General features: G+C 37.7%; 1 protein-coding gene across 1 annotated transcript in view; it reads right to left on the bottom strand.

The window, feature by feature from the left end:
* Nucleotides 1-19111, bottom strand: part of fras1 (Fraser extracellular matrix complex subunit 1) — a 203055-nt gene that overhangs the window by 77501 nt on the left and 106443 nt on the right. Inside the window, exons 19-20 of the mRNA XM_017705134.2 lie at nucleotides 13085-13225; nucleotides 10165-10308 (exon numbers count right to left, since the gene is read on the bottom strand). Coding sequence (XP_017560623.2) covers nucleotides 10165-10308; nucleotides 13085-13225 — 285 coding nt within the window. The remainder of the gene's footprint in view (nucleotides 1-10164; nucleotides 10309-13084; nucleotides 13226-19111) is intronic.

The raw sequence follows: 19111 nt of genomic DNA, 5'->3' as shown, positions 1-19111 counted from the left end.
TTAGGGCTGTCACTATTGATCAGATTAGTAATTGATGATAACATAATATGCAGAGCCTTTCAAAGACTCCAAAATACACATAGTATAGTATTAGGACATCTGCAGGTATCATCTGTCCATTTAATGCTTTTTAAGTCATTTTAATGCTAAAATCAAAAAGAGAGAATTCTTTAATGCCGAGACAGTCATGCCAAGTTTATGTAAAGTTTAATCATTTGATTTTTTTAAAACCAAGCCATATGTTTTAATTGATTAATCATGACAGCCCAATTCCAATGCCTCACTAATAACCAGAGGTGGGTAGTAATCAGTGGTGGACACAAACCATGTACTTGAGTTAAAGTATAGAAACACAAGGTCAAATATTACTCCAGTAAAAGTAGAAGTCCCCACATCCACTTGAGTAAAAGTATAAAACTATTCGCCTTCAAATGTACTTAAGTATCAAAAGTAAATGTACTAAAAGATTAATAATGACTCGAATGTCCTGTTATCATTTTTCATCATTTTTTTATAAGCACAAAACAGTGGCTCTGAAATAACATTTTACAAACAAGCAAAGTTTCAGTTTAAGATATATTTGCAACTTAGTTTCAAGTTTAAGTTTAATAAACACAGACACACAAATGAGTTTTCCTTTACTATATTGCATCTGTAGGTCTCTGTTCATAAACATAAACTATCCAAAATGAATTTACTGTAAAATGAAATAGTGTTTGTTTAAATTCATAAAAAAGAAATATGATACCCTGATTGGTGCTCTTGCTTCACGCTTCTTTCGCTTTGACATGTTACGTTTTCATATATACATAAGCCAAAAGGAATGACAGATGTCGCACATTGTAGTGGAGTAAAAAGTAAGATATTTGACTTGAACTGAATGGAAATACTTCAGTAAAGTACAGATACATAAAAACTACTTAAGTACAGTAACACACCATATTTATTCAAATGATAATACTTTTACTTATACATGAATATTTTGGAGGAAATTAGTTTACTTTTTACTCAGTTACATTCTTCACATTTAGTTATTAATACATATTTTAATAATGTCACGTTAATGACAGCATCTGACACGACTCATCACACCTCTTACTTTTGAAATTGTATTATTTCTTTTAGATCAAATGTTTCCCTGAAAGAGAAAAATAACACTCAACTTTAGTTCTCATGCTGATATATGCTGGAGTTCTATTGAGGTTCTGCTCAGTACTTATGTACAAGCCCATGGGAGAGACACACCCGCAACTGGAAGGTCATGGATTCAAATATGAGGACTCACTGTGTATGCTTTGTTGCTCTGCCAGCGATGCTGTGCTGCTCCCAGACTGGGCATAGTCAGGCAATGAAATTACAGATCTCCCATGTAGGATCAATAAAGTTTATAGCATAAGATGTGAAGTACCTCTAGGTACTCACTCACTCACTCGCTCATGTTTAGCAGGTTGAAATGTCTCCTCTAGGTGGTGCCAGGCAAATAATTTCCGATGCTTCATAAGAGCAGTGTATCACAGCATTGACAATATGGGTTCTTGTACTTCTATTGCTTTACTTCTACTGTACATCAGTCATTACTTCACCAAAGTAACGATGCTTGTATGGGTTTAGCCTACTCTACCCACCTCTGCTAACAAGGAATAATACAGAAAAACAGTATGCCCTTCTCTGCCATCATAATAGGGACATTCAGTGACCATGTCACACATGAAAAATTAGATCTACATACATGAATTGATATTTGTTCATTTCACACCATCCTTTTTTCCTTTTTTCTTTCTTCATCTTCCAACTGCAATATTACACTTATGCAATATTGCACTTAGCCCAGTCTTCCCTTATTTAATTTCTTGTGCAAAATCTTGTTCAATTATTCTTTCTTATTCTCAAACTTTGTTCGTCAAGCTTTGGTCATGCCAACGAAGCACTGAGAAATGAATTGAATAACTGAACTCATCTGAGAGAGAGAGCGAGGGAGAGACAGAGAGAAAAAGAGATATAGAGCAAGTGTAATAAGTACTGCCAGCAGTGTTAGATTTTTATTTATCTGTAAAAAAAATGGTGCCAATTGCTTTAAACTGCAATGAATGTATGCTGTAACATATAGAGAGAAAAGAGCTGAGAACAGAAGCCTGAAATTATAGCTCCCTGCGTTATATAAAAACCCCTTTTTACCAAAAGGTGCAAAGTGAACAGAAGAGTGTTTTTAGCTTTTGATCCTTGCCTGTTTCTTTATCTGATCCAAAGAGAGGCAGCTGCTTCCTCAGCACTGATAACGTGAGCATGTAACCCAAACACAGCTCAATTGCTCCTATAAAGAGGCCCACAGTAGCTTGAGAATAGTAGCTTACTACAGTTGAATAAATATACTACAGGATGAATGCTTGGAAGCAACACTGCCAACACACACATGAAATTTGTATTACTTTTACTAGTGGCCACTCGGAAACACTGACCTTATACTTACTTCTGTTGGCTATTTTATCAGAAACACCTACCAAATATGTGAACTTCGTAGGTTTACTATGACTGACTGTAGCCAAATTTGTGCTGTGCAATTTATCAGCCCACTTCAACCCCATTCATCACTGGACAAGAACCACCACAGGAACACCACTCACCAGATATGATTTGGGTTATGGACTGTTCTCAAGATAACACTGACACTGATGTAGAGGTGGCATTGGTAGTGTGTGTTTCTGCGGCTTGTACACTTGTGTACATTGACTGGCCACCTCATTAGAATCACCTGCCTTGCCTTAGAGCCCTAACTGTTGATGCATACATCATGTTAGCCACTGCTTTTTATTCACATTAATGTATGATGAATAGAAATGTATTGAATTTCTAGAACACTGAACAGTTTCTGAGACACTTTTGGCAGGATATTTTAAAATATCCTAAAATATAAGTGAAAATAAGGTAACAGATTCACTGCAGGAAGCAAAACTTAAATATGAATTTTTTTCTGCTTTTGCTGAGTTTTACATCCACCTCTACTGGACATACACTATTTGGGAGTAAAGGCCATGTTTCATAACTTGTACAGTGCAGTATATAAGGAGTAAGGAGACATTCGAGATTCGACCTAAATGACAACAGCAATAGAGTGTAACTGACTGACTCCTCATTACTTTGCTCTTCATTGCATCTCCAATTACATTTAGATGTTCCCGAAGGCTTGATGGATTGAATTAGGTGTGTTAAGTCAAGGGTTGTAAAAATCTGAAATAAAGTGTAAAGGCTCTAATCAAAAGAGAGAAATGACTTCACCCATGCCTACAAACAAGCACATCAATGAAAACTTGGGCTGCGTTATACATCATATTTTATCGTTATATGAGTGGTCGTGATAAACATATTGTTAAGGGTTACATGACAGAAAGGATTTAATTACCTCACACATGTACAGTGAAACAATCAGAACCATTCATTAATGTTTCCTTTCATTTTTGCCTAATGCTATGTAGTCCATACAGAAGTACAAGCGCACTGTTATAAATGGTTTTAAATAATAAGCCACAGTACTACACTGTATACAGTACTGTGTTTATGTGTGTGTGTGTATGTTTTGCTACATTCAGTCAGAGGCTGTTTTACTAATAACATATTGATTCCCACATCATCATCATCACTTCTTTGGCAGCATCTTTGCATCCAACTTTAAATATTTAATGTTGCTTTATATTTTGTCCTGTAGTATATCTTGAACTAAATAATAGACTCAGGCAAAATTTCTTTTTAGCTCTGTAAGTAGGAGAGTACAGCAGAGAAACATTTCAGACGTTCAGAGGACCCTTATTGTCTGAGAGAATTGGGAATTGTGTCTGATTGTGAAACTACATATAACTGTGATTGCAGTAATCTGCTGAAGTGCATCATCACACAGCCAAACCAACGCTGATGAGGAGAATGTGGAGATGTGGAAAGAGCTGCTGAATAAGTCTGTGTTTGTATGTGTCTGACAGAGTGAGAAAGAGAGGTACACACAACGCACACACACTCCTCATACACACGCATGCATACAGCAGAGCTCAGAATTGAGTATTTGAGTGAACTCTAAGTAAGCTTGTGTGTGTGTGTGTGTGTGTGTGTGTGTAGTACTGTGCAAAAGACTCCATGATAGAGTCCACCTTTCATTAATTTAATTTCCAAAAATAGCTAGTAAGTACAAGTTATTCATTTTTCAGTGCCGGGAAAAAAAGAAAACATGTATTTAAAACAAAATTACACAGACGCCTCAACAACGAAATACATAATTTATCATTTAGCATTTTTGTTGCATTTCTACAATCAAAGTAATCCCAAACACATTCAGTGATGTGAAGGTGTGGACTCTGGGGTGGTCAGTCCATTGTTCTGAGAACACCAGCGGCTTCTTTTTTTCGTTTGTTCATATCTGATGCAAGAGCAGAGCTTGACTCGCTCCTCTCTCTCAAAGATGAAAGCTTTAATTACTGTTTATATGATGGGGAGTTTTGGTGGTCTACCGGGTCTTTCATGGTTGTTATGAGTACCATATTCGCTGTATCTTGTAATCATAATCGTAATCATAATCATAAACTCCAGAGTTTTTTCTCCTTTACATTCATTTTTCTTTGACTTTCTCCTCATCTAATCCCCTTCAAAAAAAGAAAAATGGCTTAATGGCTATTATGACAGTACTGTATGTAGATGTAGAAATGTGTGTGTGTGTGTGTGTGTGAGTGGCAGGTGTGTATCAGTGTGTGACAGCCCTGGAGGCTGTAAATGATCTGTGTCTTCTTTACCAAGCACATGAACACAGACGGAGGCAGCAGGCTGCTAGCCAGGTGTGCTCAGGACTGAGGGCCAAAAATTACAAACTGCTCACTGAAGCTCAAAGAACTGATAAAATGGACTATGAGCATAGAAACAAGGAGGCGGTCAAAATGTTATACATGATCGGTGAAATTGTACCATAATCCACTGAAATTATATTTTCTAAATTGTATAAACTTCCACACCCCGTCTCGTCTCCAGGCTTTTTATTCTATTGTTCTGTTTTAATCCGGTTATGAAAAGGTACGGATATGTACTTTACACTTTGGAAAAACTTTTTTTAAGGTACACAAGTGGACCTTAAAACACTGTTGAACCTTTGAGGGCATATTTACACTGTTTGTACCTTGTACAAAAATGTACATGCGCAGTACCTTTATTTCTGACAGTGTAGCGTTTGGCTCAAATAATGTGAAAAATCAGTTTTGCAGGTTGTTATTGCTTCTACACACCTACATAACTCCAAAACGGGAAGCGTTTTACGCTTCCTCCTTTATCAGCAAGACTATTGGCTCATTTAGCTGTAGAGCGGGACTTTCTGTAATACAGCTGCTGTGCTGAGCATTACAGGCTATATTGAACAGTCCTCATATGTTGTAGTAACCTGAGCTGATAGTGCTAAGTGACAGTGCCAAGCTGACATTAAGTTTAGCTAATAAGTCTGAAAAATGTTCAAAGGAGACAACTACAAACATTTATAATGTATACTATATAAAACAAATTGATTATAGGCTTTGAAAGGCAATGGCAATAAACAATAAAAGCCCTTCAAGTTAAGCTTGTGTTAATAGGAATTTAAGCATCAATGACTGGAGGTAAAGCTACAGTAACGGGAAGTAAATCTGCATCAACACTAACCATGGAAATCAAAGTCACTAAGCAACAAGTCTCCTACACAATGGTGGAGTAGTGCGTTTGCTGAACTGATGACATCTTCATTAAAATGGACTAAATCGAGTAAATGAACACCCTTGCCCAATGAGCCACTGTCTTTACTTCACTAATGCATATCACTGTCATATGTAGCAAGTTATATATAGCATATGCAACATATCATGCACAGAATTATAAGGTGAGCTTGCAGAGAACACCTTACTGATTGCATGTAACTTTGTAGGCCCTACTACAATTTCAAGACATAAGCAACATGAGAGCTATAACTTCACAAACTGTAATCGTGCACACACATATTATGGTAGCACAATAATAAAGCACAGTTGTGAGATAACTTTGGTTAATAACAATAAAATAACTTTTAATAACAAGCTTTGCATCGCTCCATAATCTGAGTCAGGTGTAAGCCCTGTAGAGCATTAGGCCTGGGCTCTGAGAACAGACTAATCTTAAAGATCATTCAGTCAGCACAGGACAGAAGGTCAAGGTGAAAACTACAGGCTTTCTGAAAAAGTTTACCACACATAAATCCATCAAACCACATCCTTTTAGATATAAAGGCCCTGTTCCAGTTGACCTTAATTCCAGTATAGTAAAGGTGACCTTGAACCAAGATGGTTTAATTAGCTTCCTCACAGTCAGGAAAGACTTACTGCCAGATAGTACACACAACATCTATTGTTCTTGGACCAGATGGCAACGTCTGAATTTTACTGTAACCTGACCATCCACTTTATTAGTTACACCTAGGTTGTTTTTATTAATGATTCTGTTTCAGTACAGAAATGTCAGACTTTAGGGAGAGCTGGACCAGCAAGAACAGTTTATGTACATTTTCTAGGCTGTACAGTGAACAATACTGTTGCAATATCAATGTTCTAAGTGAAAATAAGTTAACACCTAAATTTGGTACTTTTCATGCAGGTTGTAGAGCACAATTTTGACTTATGGCTGAGTTTGACATACTGAAAAAATAAAACAGAAAATGTGCTGTAACCTTTACACAATGTGCTTCCAATGTGTTGGATTCAGCAAATAAACAATAACTGTGCATAAAAATGTGCAGAAGTCTCAGAAATTCTCAGTAGAGGATGTGCACTAATTTTCACCTAGAAAATCAGTATAAAAGCTGTATATCCATTCAAACATATCCTAGTGTATACGTCCTACTGCTCATACTAAATGTGGTCTATTATGTAATCCATTTGTTCTATTCTGTGTAGAGTCAGGTGCAGAGTGTTTATGGTCTATTGGGTAATTTTAAAATAAAAGAAAAATAAAAAAATTAAAAATTAGTTATCCCAAAAACTTCTTTGGATGAGGCGGCATCTCATAACAGTGGCACTGAGACACTGACATGGTAGCATGTGTGGTGCAAGTATGATCATATCACAAACAGCACTGCTCCTAGAGTATTTTACACATGTTACTCTCACCGCTACGGTGAGAGTGATCCACCACCCAAACACATCCAGCCCGGAGGCTCTGTGAACAAAAATATACTATAGCAGTGGTTCACATAATATTTTCCAACATCAACCTCATTATAAAAACCCCCAGGTTTTTCTTTATATAATTGACCAAAGTCTTTAATATCTTATAAAGTATTAGCTGTATATAACACCAACTTCTGGATGAGTCTGTGATGAGTCGCCTGTTTGTCAGGCATTTTTGGACATAATCAGCAGCACTGCTAATCATGAGCCTACACTGCTAATGTTTATAAGCCTACATCATTAATACAAACCATAAACAGTACAAAATGAAACCATTAATCATGGCTGGCCTAATGGCTTGTTGATGTACTTCGCACAAGCATCTATGGCTACTACATCCAACTAGGTTAATTTAGCGAGAGCTTTGTACCTTTCAACTTTTAACCTTACAGCTCATAAGTACACCATAAATAAAGGTTATTATTTTATGTTGTAGCAAAGTTTTCAGACTCCATAATTTGAAAATGTAAAAAAAATGGGATATGTGAGCTCCCAAGTGGCTCAACTGTCTAAGCGTAGGCTCAATCTTTGAGAACTGCAAGTTCAATCCAAAAATCCATGGCTGGGAGTCTGTGATCCACAGTGGCAATGTCCACTAGCCCTAAGAACAGCTTTAATCCAACCAACAATGGCAGAGATTGAGAGAACATGCTGATCTCAAGCTGAAAAATCTGCTCCCGTACGGAAAAATGGGATCTAGCCTGCAGCAGCAAGTTACAGTGGCCTTTGGCGCAGCAGCTTGTGGAACAGGCTATCTCAGGGTAGGATTGGGAGATGGGAACATGTGATTATATAGGACAGATGAAATGCGCCTCCCAGAGAGGGCCCACCAGGCATCTTTTATTAATGGAACTTGGCCGAGGAGAGGATGTGTCGCCTGTGAAATAGCTCCTGTTTTCTTCTCCTCTCTCTCTTTTTCTGGGGTGCAATCAAATCAGTATATTTTGATCAATTTGTTTACATCGTATTCGTCCTCTCAAGTCTTGATGGCTTCGCAGCTGCGGATGATCTGGAGCTTTTCTGAGGAGTCGAGATGTAATTTCTGATTCCGCATTTAATGGAAACCACTGGGGGAATGTTCCTATTAAAGAAGTGAAACGGCAGCGTATCATGCTCATTACAGATATCGTTAGAGGTTTCTTGGCCAAAGTTTTGGTGGGACTGAGATAAATGCACCTTTTTAAAGCTAAAATGAACCCAGACTATTTTTCTTGATTTTTAAATAGTGCCCAGAGGACACGTGAATGAATATTCTAATATAATAGCATACTATATAATAGCATACTTGAAGAACAAAGAGATTACTAAAAGTACATTTTTATTTCATTTATTTTCTGGAAACCACATAAAGGTATCCTTTCTTTTTCAAAAAGTATACTTTGAAAGTCCCAGGGAACAAGGAGTAAAATATTTAAAATCTTTGTATGAAACTAAGCTTGAGTGTTATATTAAACATCCAGCAAAGTTTGAATTAAAACTTTAGAATATGGTAAAGCACATTTTTTAAGCCACTTTTCCTCCAGGGTCATGAGGGGGTTCCTGGAGTTTATCATTAGGTGGAATGCAGGAAACTCCATCACAGGAAGAATTGCAAACTTTTAAAAATATTAATAATAAAACGTTGTGAACATTATAATAGTATAGACTCGTGTGAGCTCAGTTCAGAGTGTTTGTCTGTATGTTAATGTTTCAAAATCTGCGGTAGCTGCGCTGTTTAAATGAATTGAACTGCTGGCCGCTGTGAGGGTCACTCAAACACATGCAGGTTTCAGTGCAAAGGCTATGCAGCCCTGAGTCCCCAAGCAGTCTGACGCTGTTTTTTAAGTTTAAAAAGAATCAACTAATGTGACAATGTGATATTTTAGTTAATATTTTTCAGAGCTGCTCACTATTGTTCTCGATTTTTTGGCATCCGTTCAGACCTGCAGACCTTCGTGCTCCATTTTCTATCTGATGGTCTATCGCAATTTACCTGCGTGTCTGTTGAGGCATTCCAAAACAAAACTTTACACTCGTCTGTGCATGATAGGACCTGCATGCTCAGACACAACAAGCCCTTATGTGATCAGTGAAAAGGTGTAACCTCAACCGTATCACGAGATTACCTGATAAAGACCACAACGACAGAAAGAACAACTGGACAACAACGAACAAAAAGAACATCATCAGTATTTTAAATAAACATCTTCTCACATTTCTGTTCTTTTTGTATAGACTTTAGCATTCAGGTTCACTGTCTCCCAAAACACCCAGCGTCTCCCCTTTGAGAACAGAATCCTCCCTCGGAGACTCACTGAGACAATTACACACAGGCCACAGGCTGACGCTTAAGAATGTTTTTTAGAACATTGGTGGGGAGGTAAAATGAGACAAGATTAACTTCATTGGTTCCCCCCCAAAAAATTCAGTTGTTCAAGAGAGAATACACTTCTGTACTTTGCAATGCACAATTACTGTTTATTTGCTGAAATTAACAAATTAGGGGATAAATAAAACATGTGGTCTGTCCAGAAGTTACAGCACATTTAATATTTTATGTTTTTTATGTCCAACAGGTTAACTGTGCAGTAAAATTTGCAGAAAAGTACATATTTAAGTTTGTTCAAATTTGAGGCGTTTGCACAGTATTGCATTTAAAAAGGTAGAATGGCCAATCACAGTAGAACCACTGCAGACCGTTGTAATGTTTCAGTATGTTTAGACATATTTTAAGCTTTTTTAAGGCCACTAATTTCCTTTACCCTTAACCTGTGACACCAACCACATAGGCATAAGACGAGGCTTGTGATGATTCAAGTATGTAGTTTAGCACAATCCTAAATATTTCCTGTTAGCTATGTAACTCCAGCACACATGGAAAGAAGCAGACACCAAATGTATGCTGGCTGATTTAACTTATATTTGAGTCCGATCTTTGGTCAAAACCTATAAGCTAAAGATGGTCCAGTGACAGGTAGCTGACAGGTCTACTCACCATTACAGTAGCCTACAGCATTCAGGTACTGGCCCTCTGGGCAGCTGGTCCGGCAGTAGCCGTTGTGGAGGCTAGCATGAGGGGGGCACGCGGTGCAGTCTGCTTGAGAGGGACCAGAACATTCCTTGCAGGAAGGATGGCAAGCTAAAAGGATAAATCAAAAGACGATTCACATACAGATCCTCAAGACAATATCAAGATGACTTACACTGAACAGATCTTTGGTACATGCAGGCAATCTGCTACACCTGCTATTCCAAGATTATAAATAAAGGAAGTAACAAAGGGAAGGCTAATGCATAGAGCCAGTAGAAAGCAAAACTGCTGTGATACTCGTAACTATTAGATTTTTTTCAGTACAGAAATGCCTTAGTAACAATTGAACGGTGAGATCAGTTCATAGCTCTGCATTTATATATGGAATTTGTCTTTGAATAATCTGAGCTCACTGAAATTGTTCACTTATATTTTAGTGTAAGATTAAACTAATAATCACCACAGACATTTGTTCATCAGCTTTTTTCTCATCTTTCCCAAGGCTGTCCACTTTGTTAGAAACAAAAATCTTGCACTCATTGGCTATTTTATGAGCTCCGTCTACTTCATAGACAGTTTATAGTGTACAAAGTATAAAATGACACCCATCCATATGTAAATCCCATTCATTGTCAGCCACCCTCCACCCCATTCATCATTAGTCAGTTTCCAACCACAGCACTGCTGTTCAGCTGATATCCTGGGTGCTGGATCATTTTCAACACAGCGGTGACACTGACGTGGTAGGTTGGTGCTGGTGCTGATGCGAGTGTAACAGACACAGCTGTGTTACTAGAGTTTGTGTCACTGTGAGGTGGAGAGTGAACCAACACCCAAAAATATCTAGCCAAGAGCACCTCTGTGGACAGAAACTGATTATAAATAAATAGGACGACTAGCACAACTTTGTGCACCGAAGAATGAACCAAAGCCTCTAAACGTACACCAAAAAGGGGAAACCACAAGAGAAGAGTTTCTAATAAAGTGGCGGTGAGTGTACATAATCACTGCCAAATCAAAACCTCATACTTTCATTTGGTTATTTTATTCCATTCATAAAAATGCAAATTGCATGAACAGTTCAAAACCAATGGACCAACAGAAATGATCCAAAATCAGGGTTTCATTTCACAGTGCATAATTGACCACTTTCAAGAATTTTCTTATCAATGAAATGAATAAAAATTTCCTATAGTGGTTTGCACCATAAGTCAACTGTTATTCTTTTCAAAAACCTTTTATCTAAAATTATTACAAAATCTATAGGAAGCATTTTGCAATGTAAATTTTCATATCTTTTTACGTTAGCATGCTTTTATTTACTCCTGATTTACGAAGCAATAAATGCTTGCTTTATAAAGCGATATGAAATTTTGTTATGACAGAGCGTGACATCATGATATAGTAATGCAAAAATGTGACGATGCACTGTGGAGAAATTGGCTTTATATTCATTTTGGCATGGCATGCAGCTGCACTGTTGAGCACCACAGATTGCAACCAACCAGAATAAATTAGCTATACAAGCATGTTCATTTGTGATCTGCGCAGCAACATGAACACAGTCATTTTTTCTATAAAAATATAATGAGAAGATGTATCAAGTATTGATTCTTTGGCATTGTTACACAATACAGCCCATAACTAACTGGACAATGAACCCAATTTTTTTTGTTTGTTTGTTTTGTTTTCCTCTGTATCCCAGCACCAGCACACGGAATTTAAAATGCACAATGACTATGATGATAAAAACAGGTAGGTCAGCTTTAATTGAAGGAGACATACAGTACTGTGCAAAATTATTAGGCCCCACGAACATTACATTTTAAAATGGCTATTTAACTGGGCAGTAAGCATTTATTAACACTAATCGTTGCATATCAATTTCTAAACCTCTGTTCATTGCAGGCCAGTATTATTTGCAGTTACCATCCAATACCTGGTAAGACTCAATGAATGGAAAAGCCAGGAACCAGCTTATATTCTTCTATAATAGAATAGAAGCAACTATTCAAAAAATGGTCTGGTCACATTTTACAGCATTAACGTTTCTTTGTATATATGTGTATTACAGGTAAATTTTGTACAGTGCTGTACTTCTACAGTAGGTGATCCACTGTATTAATCATGCGCAGACATGGTTCCTGGATTGTATGTGCACTAAAATCTATTCTAATCTTATAATAAAGCATATTGTGTTCCTTTTGTCTACGTCTCAGAATTTTGCAGATGCCTTCTGTTTCTGATGAGAACTAATGTCAGGTGGCACAAGCCTGATTAGAAACATGACTCAACAGGCGGCTGCAGGATCTTCTTGGGTCCACCAGCTGAATTGAGGTTAGTATGCTCAATTATCCTGCGCAAATGAGCCAGACGTTAAAGTCATTTAGCATGCAGGCTTCCGCTAAACATGTTTAATGGTTTATCCTCCAAAAAAAAAGAGTCCAACAGGGAATTATACCGCGATTAACTCTAAGTGTGTCGGCTTCCTCTCGGGTTGGAGCTCATGTTAAAACACCTGCAGTGCTAAATTGAACAGACTCTTAAAAGCGCTTTAAATTACCGAACCAAAACTGGCTTCGCGTCAAGAATTACAAAGCATTTCTGGCTTGTGCTGCTGGAAAACTTACTTGCTACTGAATCTTATCTACAATTTGCAAACTCCAGCACATACAGCGCCTCTAAGCCTGACAATGCCTTCTTAGTTATACTGATTCACTGAAATTTCCTTCTCTAGCATCATTATTTCATAAGTCTGAAAAACACAGTGGATACTTTAACTTATAAAGAGTTTTAATAGGCCTTTTTACACTTCATTAAGGAGGACTGGACTGAACTGCCCAGTTACAGAGTCAAAAGGACAGAAGACGTTGTTGGTTCTCACCTTGGCATGTACGATCCTGGACATGGAAACCATGGGGACATCGGTCAAGGCACTGTCCATGATGGAGGATGCTGGGTTGGAGACAGGAAGTGCAGTTGTGGGCATTTCCTGCAGTGCAACGTGCACATGAGGCATGGCACTCTGAAAAAGACAGAAAGTGAGGAAACAATTTCAGCAAATGAAGGGAAACTGAGGTCCTTTAGGCGTTGCCTCAATTAGCAAAACTCATTAAAGCTAAAATATGTCTGTTTTGGGGATTTGCGTACCTCTCTGGCAGAAATGTGTTAACATACACAATGCATGAAAGAACATATTATAACATCAGTTCAGACCCCCTTCCTGAGTGGATGAATCTGATGATTGCAAATGCACTGAAAGCAAAATTTGGCAGGACATGTCTTCCAACGACTGAGTGAATAATGTACTATTGTCATCGTATCTTCATTAGTGTGTGCATGTGACGTTACTGTGTTCTCCCAACAAAAGTTGGTCCCAAAAGAGTCACTGACATTATATTCAAACAGAAGGAGGAATTTAAATGTAAAGTTATACATATGCATATATAACCTTACTCTGTATCTTGGATGTCTAGTTTTGATGTTGTAGTGCAAATTTTCTTCTTTTTTGGCAGCTGCAAAACCTTTCATACCCATAGTGTTGAGTTGTCTTCTGGCAGTGGATGGATGGACGGAAAAACACACAGATTATTTCAGATCTGAAGCAAAAGTGGAGCTTGATTTTCTTTTTTACATCTCAAAGATGAAAGCTTGAAGTGAAGGGACAGGTTGTTAGTAGTCCCTTTTTATCTTTGAATACACTCTCTCACCCTCTCTCTCTCTCTGTCTATATATATATATAAATCAAGCTCCACTTTTGATTAAGATCTGAAAAAACCTGTAAAAATCTGGGTGTTTCTGTCCATCCTTCCACTGCCAGAAGACAACTCAGCACTATGGGTATGAAAGGATTTGCAGCTGCCAAAAAATTTCCACTACAACATCAAAACTAGATGTCTGAGATGAACAGTTACGGATTGATGGGTTTACATTTGTAATTAGATTTATTTGGTTCAGAACAAGCAGAAAATGCAACCAACTTCTAAGACTGAACTTTGGGGATGCAAAAAATATCCCAGCAGATTTCTGTGAAAAACTGATAACACATTGCATGAAAAAAATAGAAGCTGTGATAAAGGCAAAGAGTGGACACACAACAGAAAAAAACATATATTTAGTAATTGAGCTTTCTGTGTCATTTTCTATGGCATACTATATTAGTTTAAAGTCACTGAGATCTTTAGAGCGACCTATTCTACTGCCAGTGTTTAGATTACAAGAGATTACAAGACCATGTGCTTGATTTTATAAACCTGTCAGCAATGAGCCTGGCTGAAAAACGGTCAACAATTAGAAGTGATGTCCACATACTTTTGGCCATATACTGTGTCAATCATTTACAGATGTTAAAGGATAAAGCACAATTAGCCATTTAATAGACCTCTACTAGCAAGGCCTAGAGCGTAAATCCATATCATTTAGGTTTTCTAGTACCGTAAAGAACCAGCAAACTAGCTTAAAATAAACATCAGTATTTCCTTGCCCTTGAACCATAATGAATGCTCAAGAAGTATTTCTGGCTCTTTTAAGAAAAGAGATTGACAGATTGGAAAGGATGAGGCACTCAATATTTCCTAAACACAGAGGCCAGCTGCACCTCTCTGGTTTAACTGTGTTGTCAGTCAGAGAGCTGAGCTGAGCAAGAGTGAATGGAGAGGGGTCAGTGTGGCAGGAATATGAAGCTCTGAAATGTCTGGCAAGTCAACTAAATACAAGGTGCTCGCCATGGAGATAAACACACAAGTAGACAGACAGATGGACGGAAAAAACACATCACACCTAGTGATGAATGCACTAGTGTTCAAAAGTGTGGAATGTCACATGAATAACTGCTTGTCACATGAATAATTGATGTTTCATTTCATTTGTCATTTCATTCAGTAACTTCAACTGTAACCACTCAATAATAATTTCTAATAATAATTAGACAAAAGAATGTATCTTAAGATTTAATAAATTGCATGTTATACCACTTCATGGTTGAGCTGTTTCTGATCCTAGATGCTTTGATTTCACAATAATAACCACTTACAGGTGACTGGAGCAGATCTAGCAGGGTACAAATTTCAGTAACTAACTTGTGGCAAAGGTGGCATCTTATGACATTTTTAAGTCACTGAGCTCATCAGTCCAATCCATTCTACTGCTAGTATTTGTCCATGAAGATTGCATGGCTATGTGCTGTATACCTATTAGCAAATGATGTGCCTGAAACATCTAAACTCAATACTTAGAAGCAGGGTCCACATACCTTTGGCCATTTCATACATTTCCGAGTGAATCATTAAACAAGGGTCTCTGAGTTAACTGTGCATTTCACTCGGTGACAGGTGGGGGTATTATTATATTATTAACTAATAATATAATAATTATTATTTTATTATTAGTTAATATTATTTTTCTCCACCTGCTGGTGAATGATGATGTCATCACAAAATCTTAAGATGGGAAAATAAGATTTTTTTGTCTTTTATATGGTGTAATGTGATATGGTGAAAGTTTGCATCATTTGGCCAGGGAGATTAATTAGCCAGGTAAAAATATGGCAATTTAGATTTCAGGATGAATCTAAAAGCTGCTATTCCAGCAGTATAAATAAATGGAAATGGTGTCGCTCTTTCTAAGAAGCACATTTTGTGAAAAAAAAATATTTTCATTCTCCAAATGTTAATGGTTTTCTTATCATCACAGAGACATTTGGCTATCAAAAGAAGAGCCAAACAAAGTACCCCCTCCTCCCAGCCTGCAACAGACAGTATCACCCGTTTGTTTTTGGTTTATTTCCTTATTTTAGCGGCTCGTGCTGTCAGGCAGCAGAAAGCAGCTATCTATAGCTGTAATTGAGTTTATCCCCCCAAGAGGAACAGCATATTAAACACAGACCGCTGTCAATCTGCATTCTCCCCATTCAGCCAGCAGGGAAGCAGGTGAAGCAATTTCAAGCACAATTCACATATCTGATGAATCGCTCCGTTGGGCCTCACCTATTGATCTTTGTACCTTTCAATGACATTTGGGCCTGTGAAATATGATTTGAAAGGAAGCCAGGACTGAAATGAAAGAGGTATATCAGTCAGGAGGTGCTGATTCACAATGACGGGCGCAGGCCTTTCATACGGCCCTAAACAGATTTATTAGGACGTGCAATAGCTTAGGGAAAAAAAAGACACAGATGGGAAGAATTTTGAAACTGTAAAAATTGAACAGCTTCACATCCTTTATGAGCAATCTGCGAAGGATTTTAAAAGGATGATCTGGAAGATCGTAGGGGAAATTGCGATTAGCGAAAAAGAACATCATAAACGCTGAATATTTGCAGGCTGTAATCCTATCATATGTAAATAGCCCCAAATTAAATACATTCAAACACATCAGGGCTATAAAGGAACCTGTTAACCCTTAAAATAAAGTGTAGATGTCAGTTTATTTCTACAAATAAATTTGTTTGTTTTCCTGTTATTTTTTTTACTTCTTTTACTACTATTACTCTTTTATTTAAAAATTTTCTTTTACTACTGTCTGTTATTTTATGCATTATTAATACTATTATTTGAAATAACACTGGAGGGTGCTAAGCAGACAAGGATTTATTCTTATTGCTGTAGATGTTTGCAACTTTATTTTCACAGCCTTCTACTTGTCGTTCTGCCCACTAAGGCAGGTACACAGTGAGCTAACTGAGTTAAATCTAACTGAGAGTTGACTCTGACTCCAATTCCAGATGATGGAAATTGATTAGAGTTGATTTCAAGAGCCGATTTCACACAATAAATCTCCATTTATAAAACAAAACAGAGAAGGACAGTAAAAGGAGCACAATATTAATTATATTTAACTCTAACAAGGGAATGTGGTGCGGTAATGTAGCTGAATTAACTTATCTGACAAACAGGGACTGGCTTAGATATATTCTCCTCTCCTTTAAGTGGGCAAATGTTTTGCTGTAACCCCAACCCTCATGTGCCAAACGCAAGGCCTTCGGGCCGGGACACAATCCTGTCCAAACTGCAAAAGTATTTTCATTTTCTATTAACTTTAACCTGTTTCACAATGCACTGCACTACAGGTCCCAGAATACACTCCAACATAATGTGCGATCCAACTCTCCTCCCCTAACAACAATCTATAAGACATCACAATTCTACACAATTCTGCACAATTCCACACCAGTCATATCACCAAACACACCAGCTGCAGTTCAACCACTATACAATATTATATAGAATACATTCATACATTATACACATTACACACTTCACTTTAACTCAGCAGCTCAGAAAGTCAGCGCAAGTATTAATGATCTTGCAGCACAGAAAAAATGCCAGGCTTCTAATTCAAGAAAATAGGTAGGTTTCCATATCCATGCCATATTTGAAGATCTACTTCAAGTGTCTATATTTATTGTTAAAGTTTTATGCATACTCTGAATAAACAATGGTCAGCTTGGGTTATAAAAAACCACAGGTGTTCTCTGGCCCACGGACTGGCAGATTTATTGAGATTTTTTTTTAAATGTCCGTTGAGTTTGACACAGTAACCCTAACCCTTATGTAAACGTCACTGTGTGGAAGTCCAAAGACTTGGAGTCAACTCTCAATTCTTGAAATCCTGGAACCTAGGAACTGATTTTTTTTTTCAGATTGACCCCCAACCCTACTAAAAAGTAAAAAGACTAATCTGATCGCAAAGAATTTATATATGCAGTTCATGCTTTCAGTAAGCCCTAAACTAAGGGTGGGGAACTCCAGTCCTGGTGGGCTGGATCCCTGCACAGTTTGCTCAAGCACACCTGATTCAACCCATCAGCTAACTATCACGTTTAGTGGGTGTGCAAGAGCAGGGAAATCCCCAAACATCTAACAACAACTTTTTGTTATTAGTGCTAGAACAGTAGTAGAGCTGGTTGTACTTCTAGCACTAGCTTGGCTAGCAGGCTAACAGCTCAACACACCACAGCATGGTCACTCAGCTTCGCTCAATCATATCTGAGTCTTTATCTTCTAAACTTGTACAATTGGAGCTTCAATTAGTGCTATAATATAAATCACATGATGCTTTTGTTATCATCAGTGATACGTGAGACTTCTAAGAGTTAACTACTCAGGTATGAGAAACACGCACACACACACACACACACAGACAGAGGTCCTCGGACAGGTTGTTGAGCTGGAAGAGGAGAGGGATTTACATGCTGGAATTTCCTCTGCCTGATATCTGATCTGTCAACACACACACAGACACACACACACAACACAGACAGTAGCCTTGAGGAAGCTCAACATTTGTCTGAGCATGCAAGCGGAACACAATGGACGCTATTGATGTCAGAAGGACATATCATCATCCTCCTTCTGGACGCTGACAGTGGAACCATTGATAAAAGCCCAAACCCCAAAGCCGAATTTCCACAACCTACAATATTACAGTCAACCACGCGCACTGGAGGGTGACAAAGCCTCTACATCAAACATATTGGCTAAATCCATCAGCACGGAGCTATTTCTGGATATCCTAATCATCTACACTGCCTGTCAAAAGTTTGGTGATACCCTTTCGAGTTTGACATTCACAGTTACTTTTCAATTAAGTAGCATGGTGTATACATGGTACCTTTGTCCTCAAATAAATCTGGTTGGTCTTACATGTTATTGCAAACTGACAAAGACAACAATCTAATTTATTTAAAACATGTTAAAAGGCTAACAGAAGAACGCTGAGCATCATCACAGCCTAAAGTGCATCTGTCACTCAGCACAACAATAAGAAGAATTTAGGCAAACAATCTTCACCGTGTCTCTCAGAGCCTGGAATCCCTTCTGTCTCATTCTAATATTTATCTTGGCAGTAGAGTTCTTATCACTTAAAGTCACTATTTGGTAGGTGAGCGTAAATTCCAGACCCTGTGTGTGTA

The sequence above is a fragment of the Pygocentrus nattereri genome, chromosome 20 (assembly GCF_015220715.1).
Source record: "Pygocentrus nattereri isolate fPygNat1 chromosome 20, fPygNat1.pri, whole genome shotgun sequence".
NCBI classification, from domain to species: Eukaryota; Metazoa; Chordata; class Actinopteri; order Characiformes; family Serrasalmidae; genus Pygocentrus; species Pygocentrus nattereri.
The sequence above is the reverse complement of the archived record's forward strand: the minus strand, read 5'-3'. Positions and strand labels throughout refer to the sequence as shown.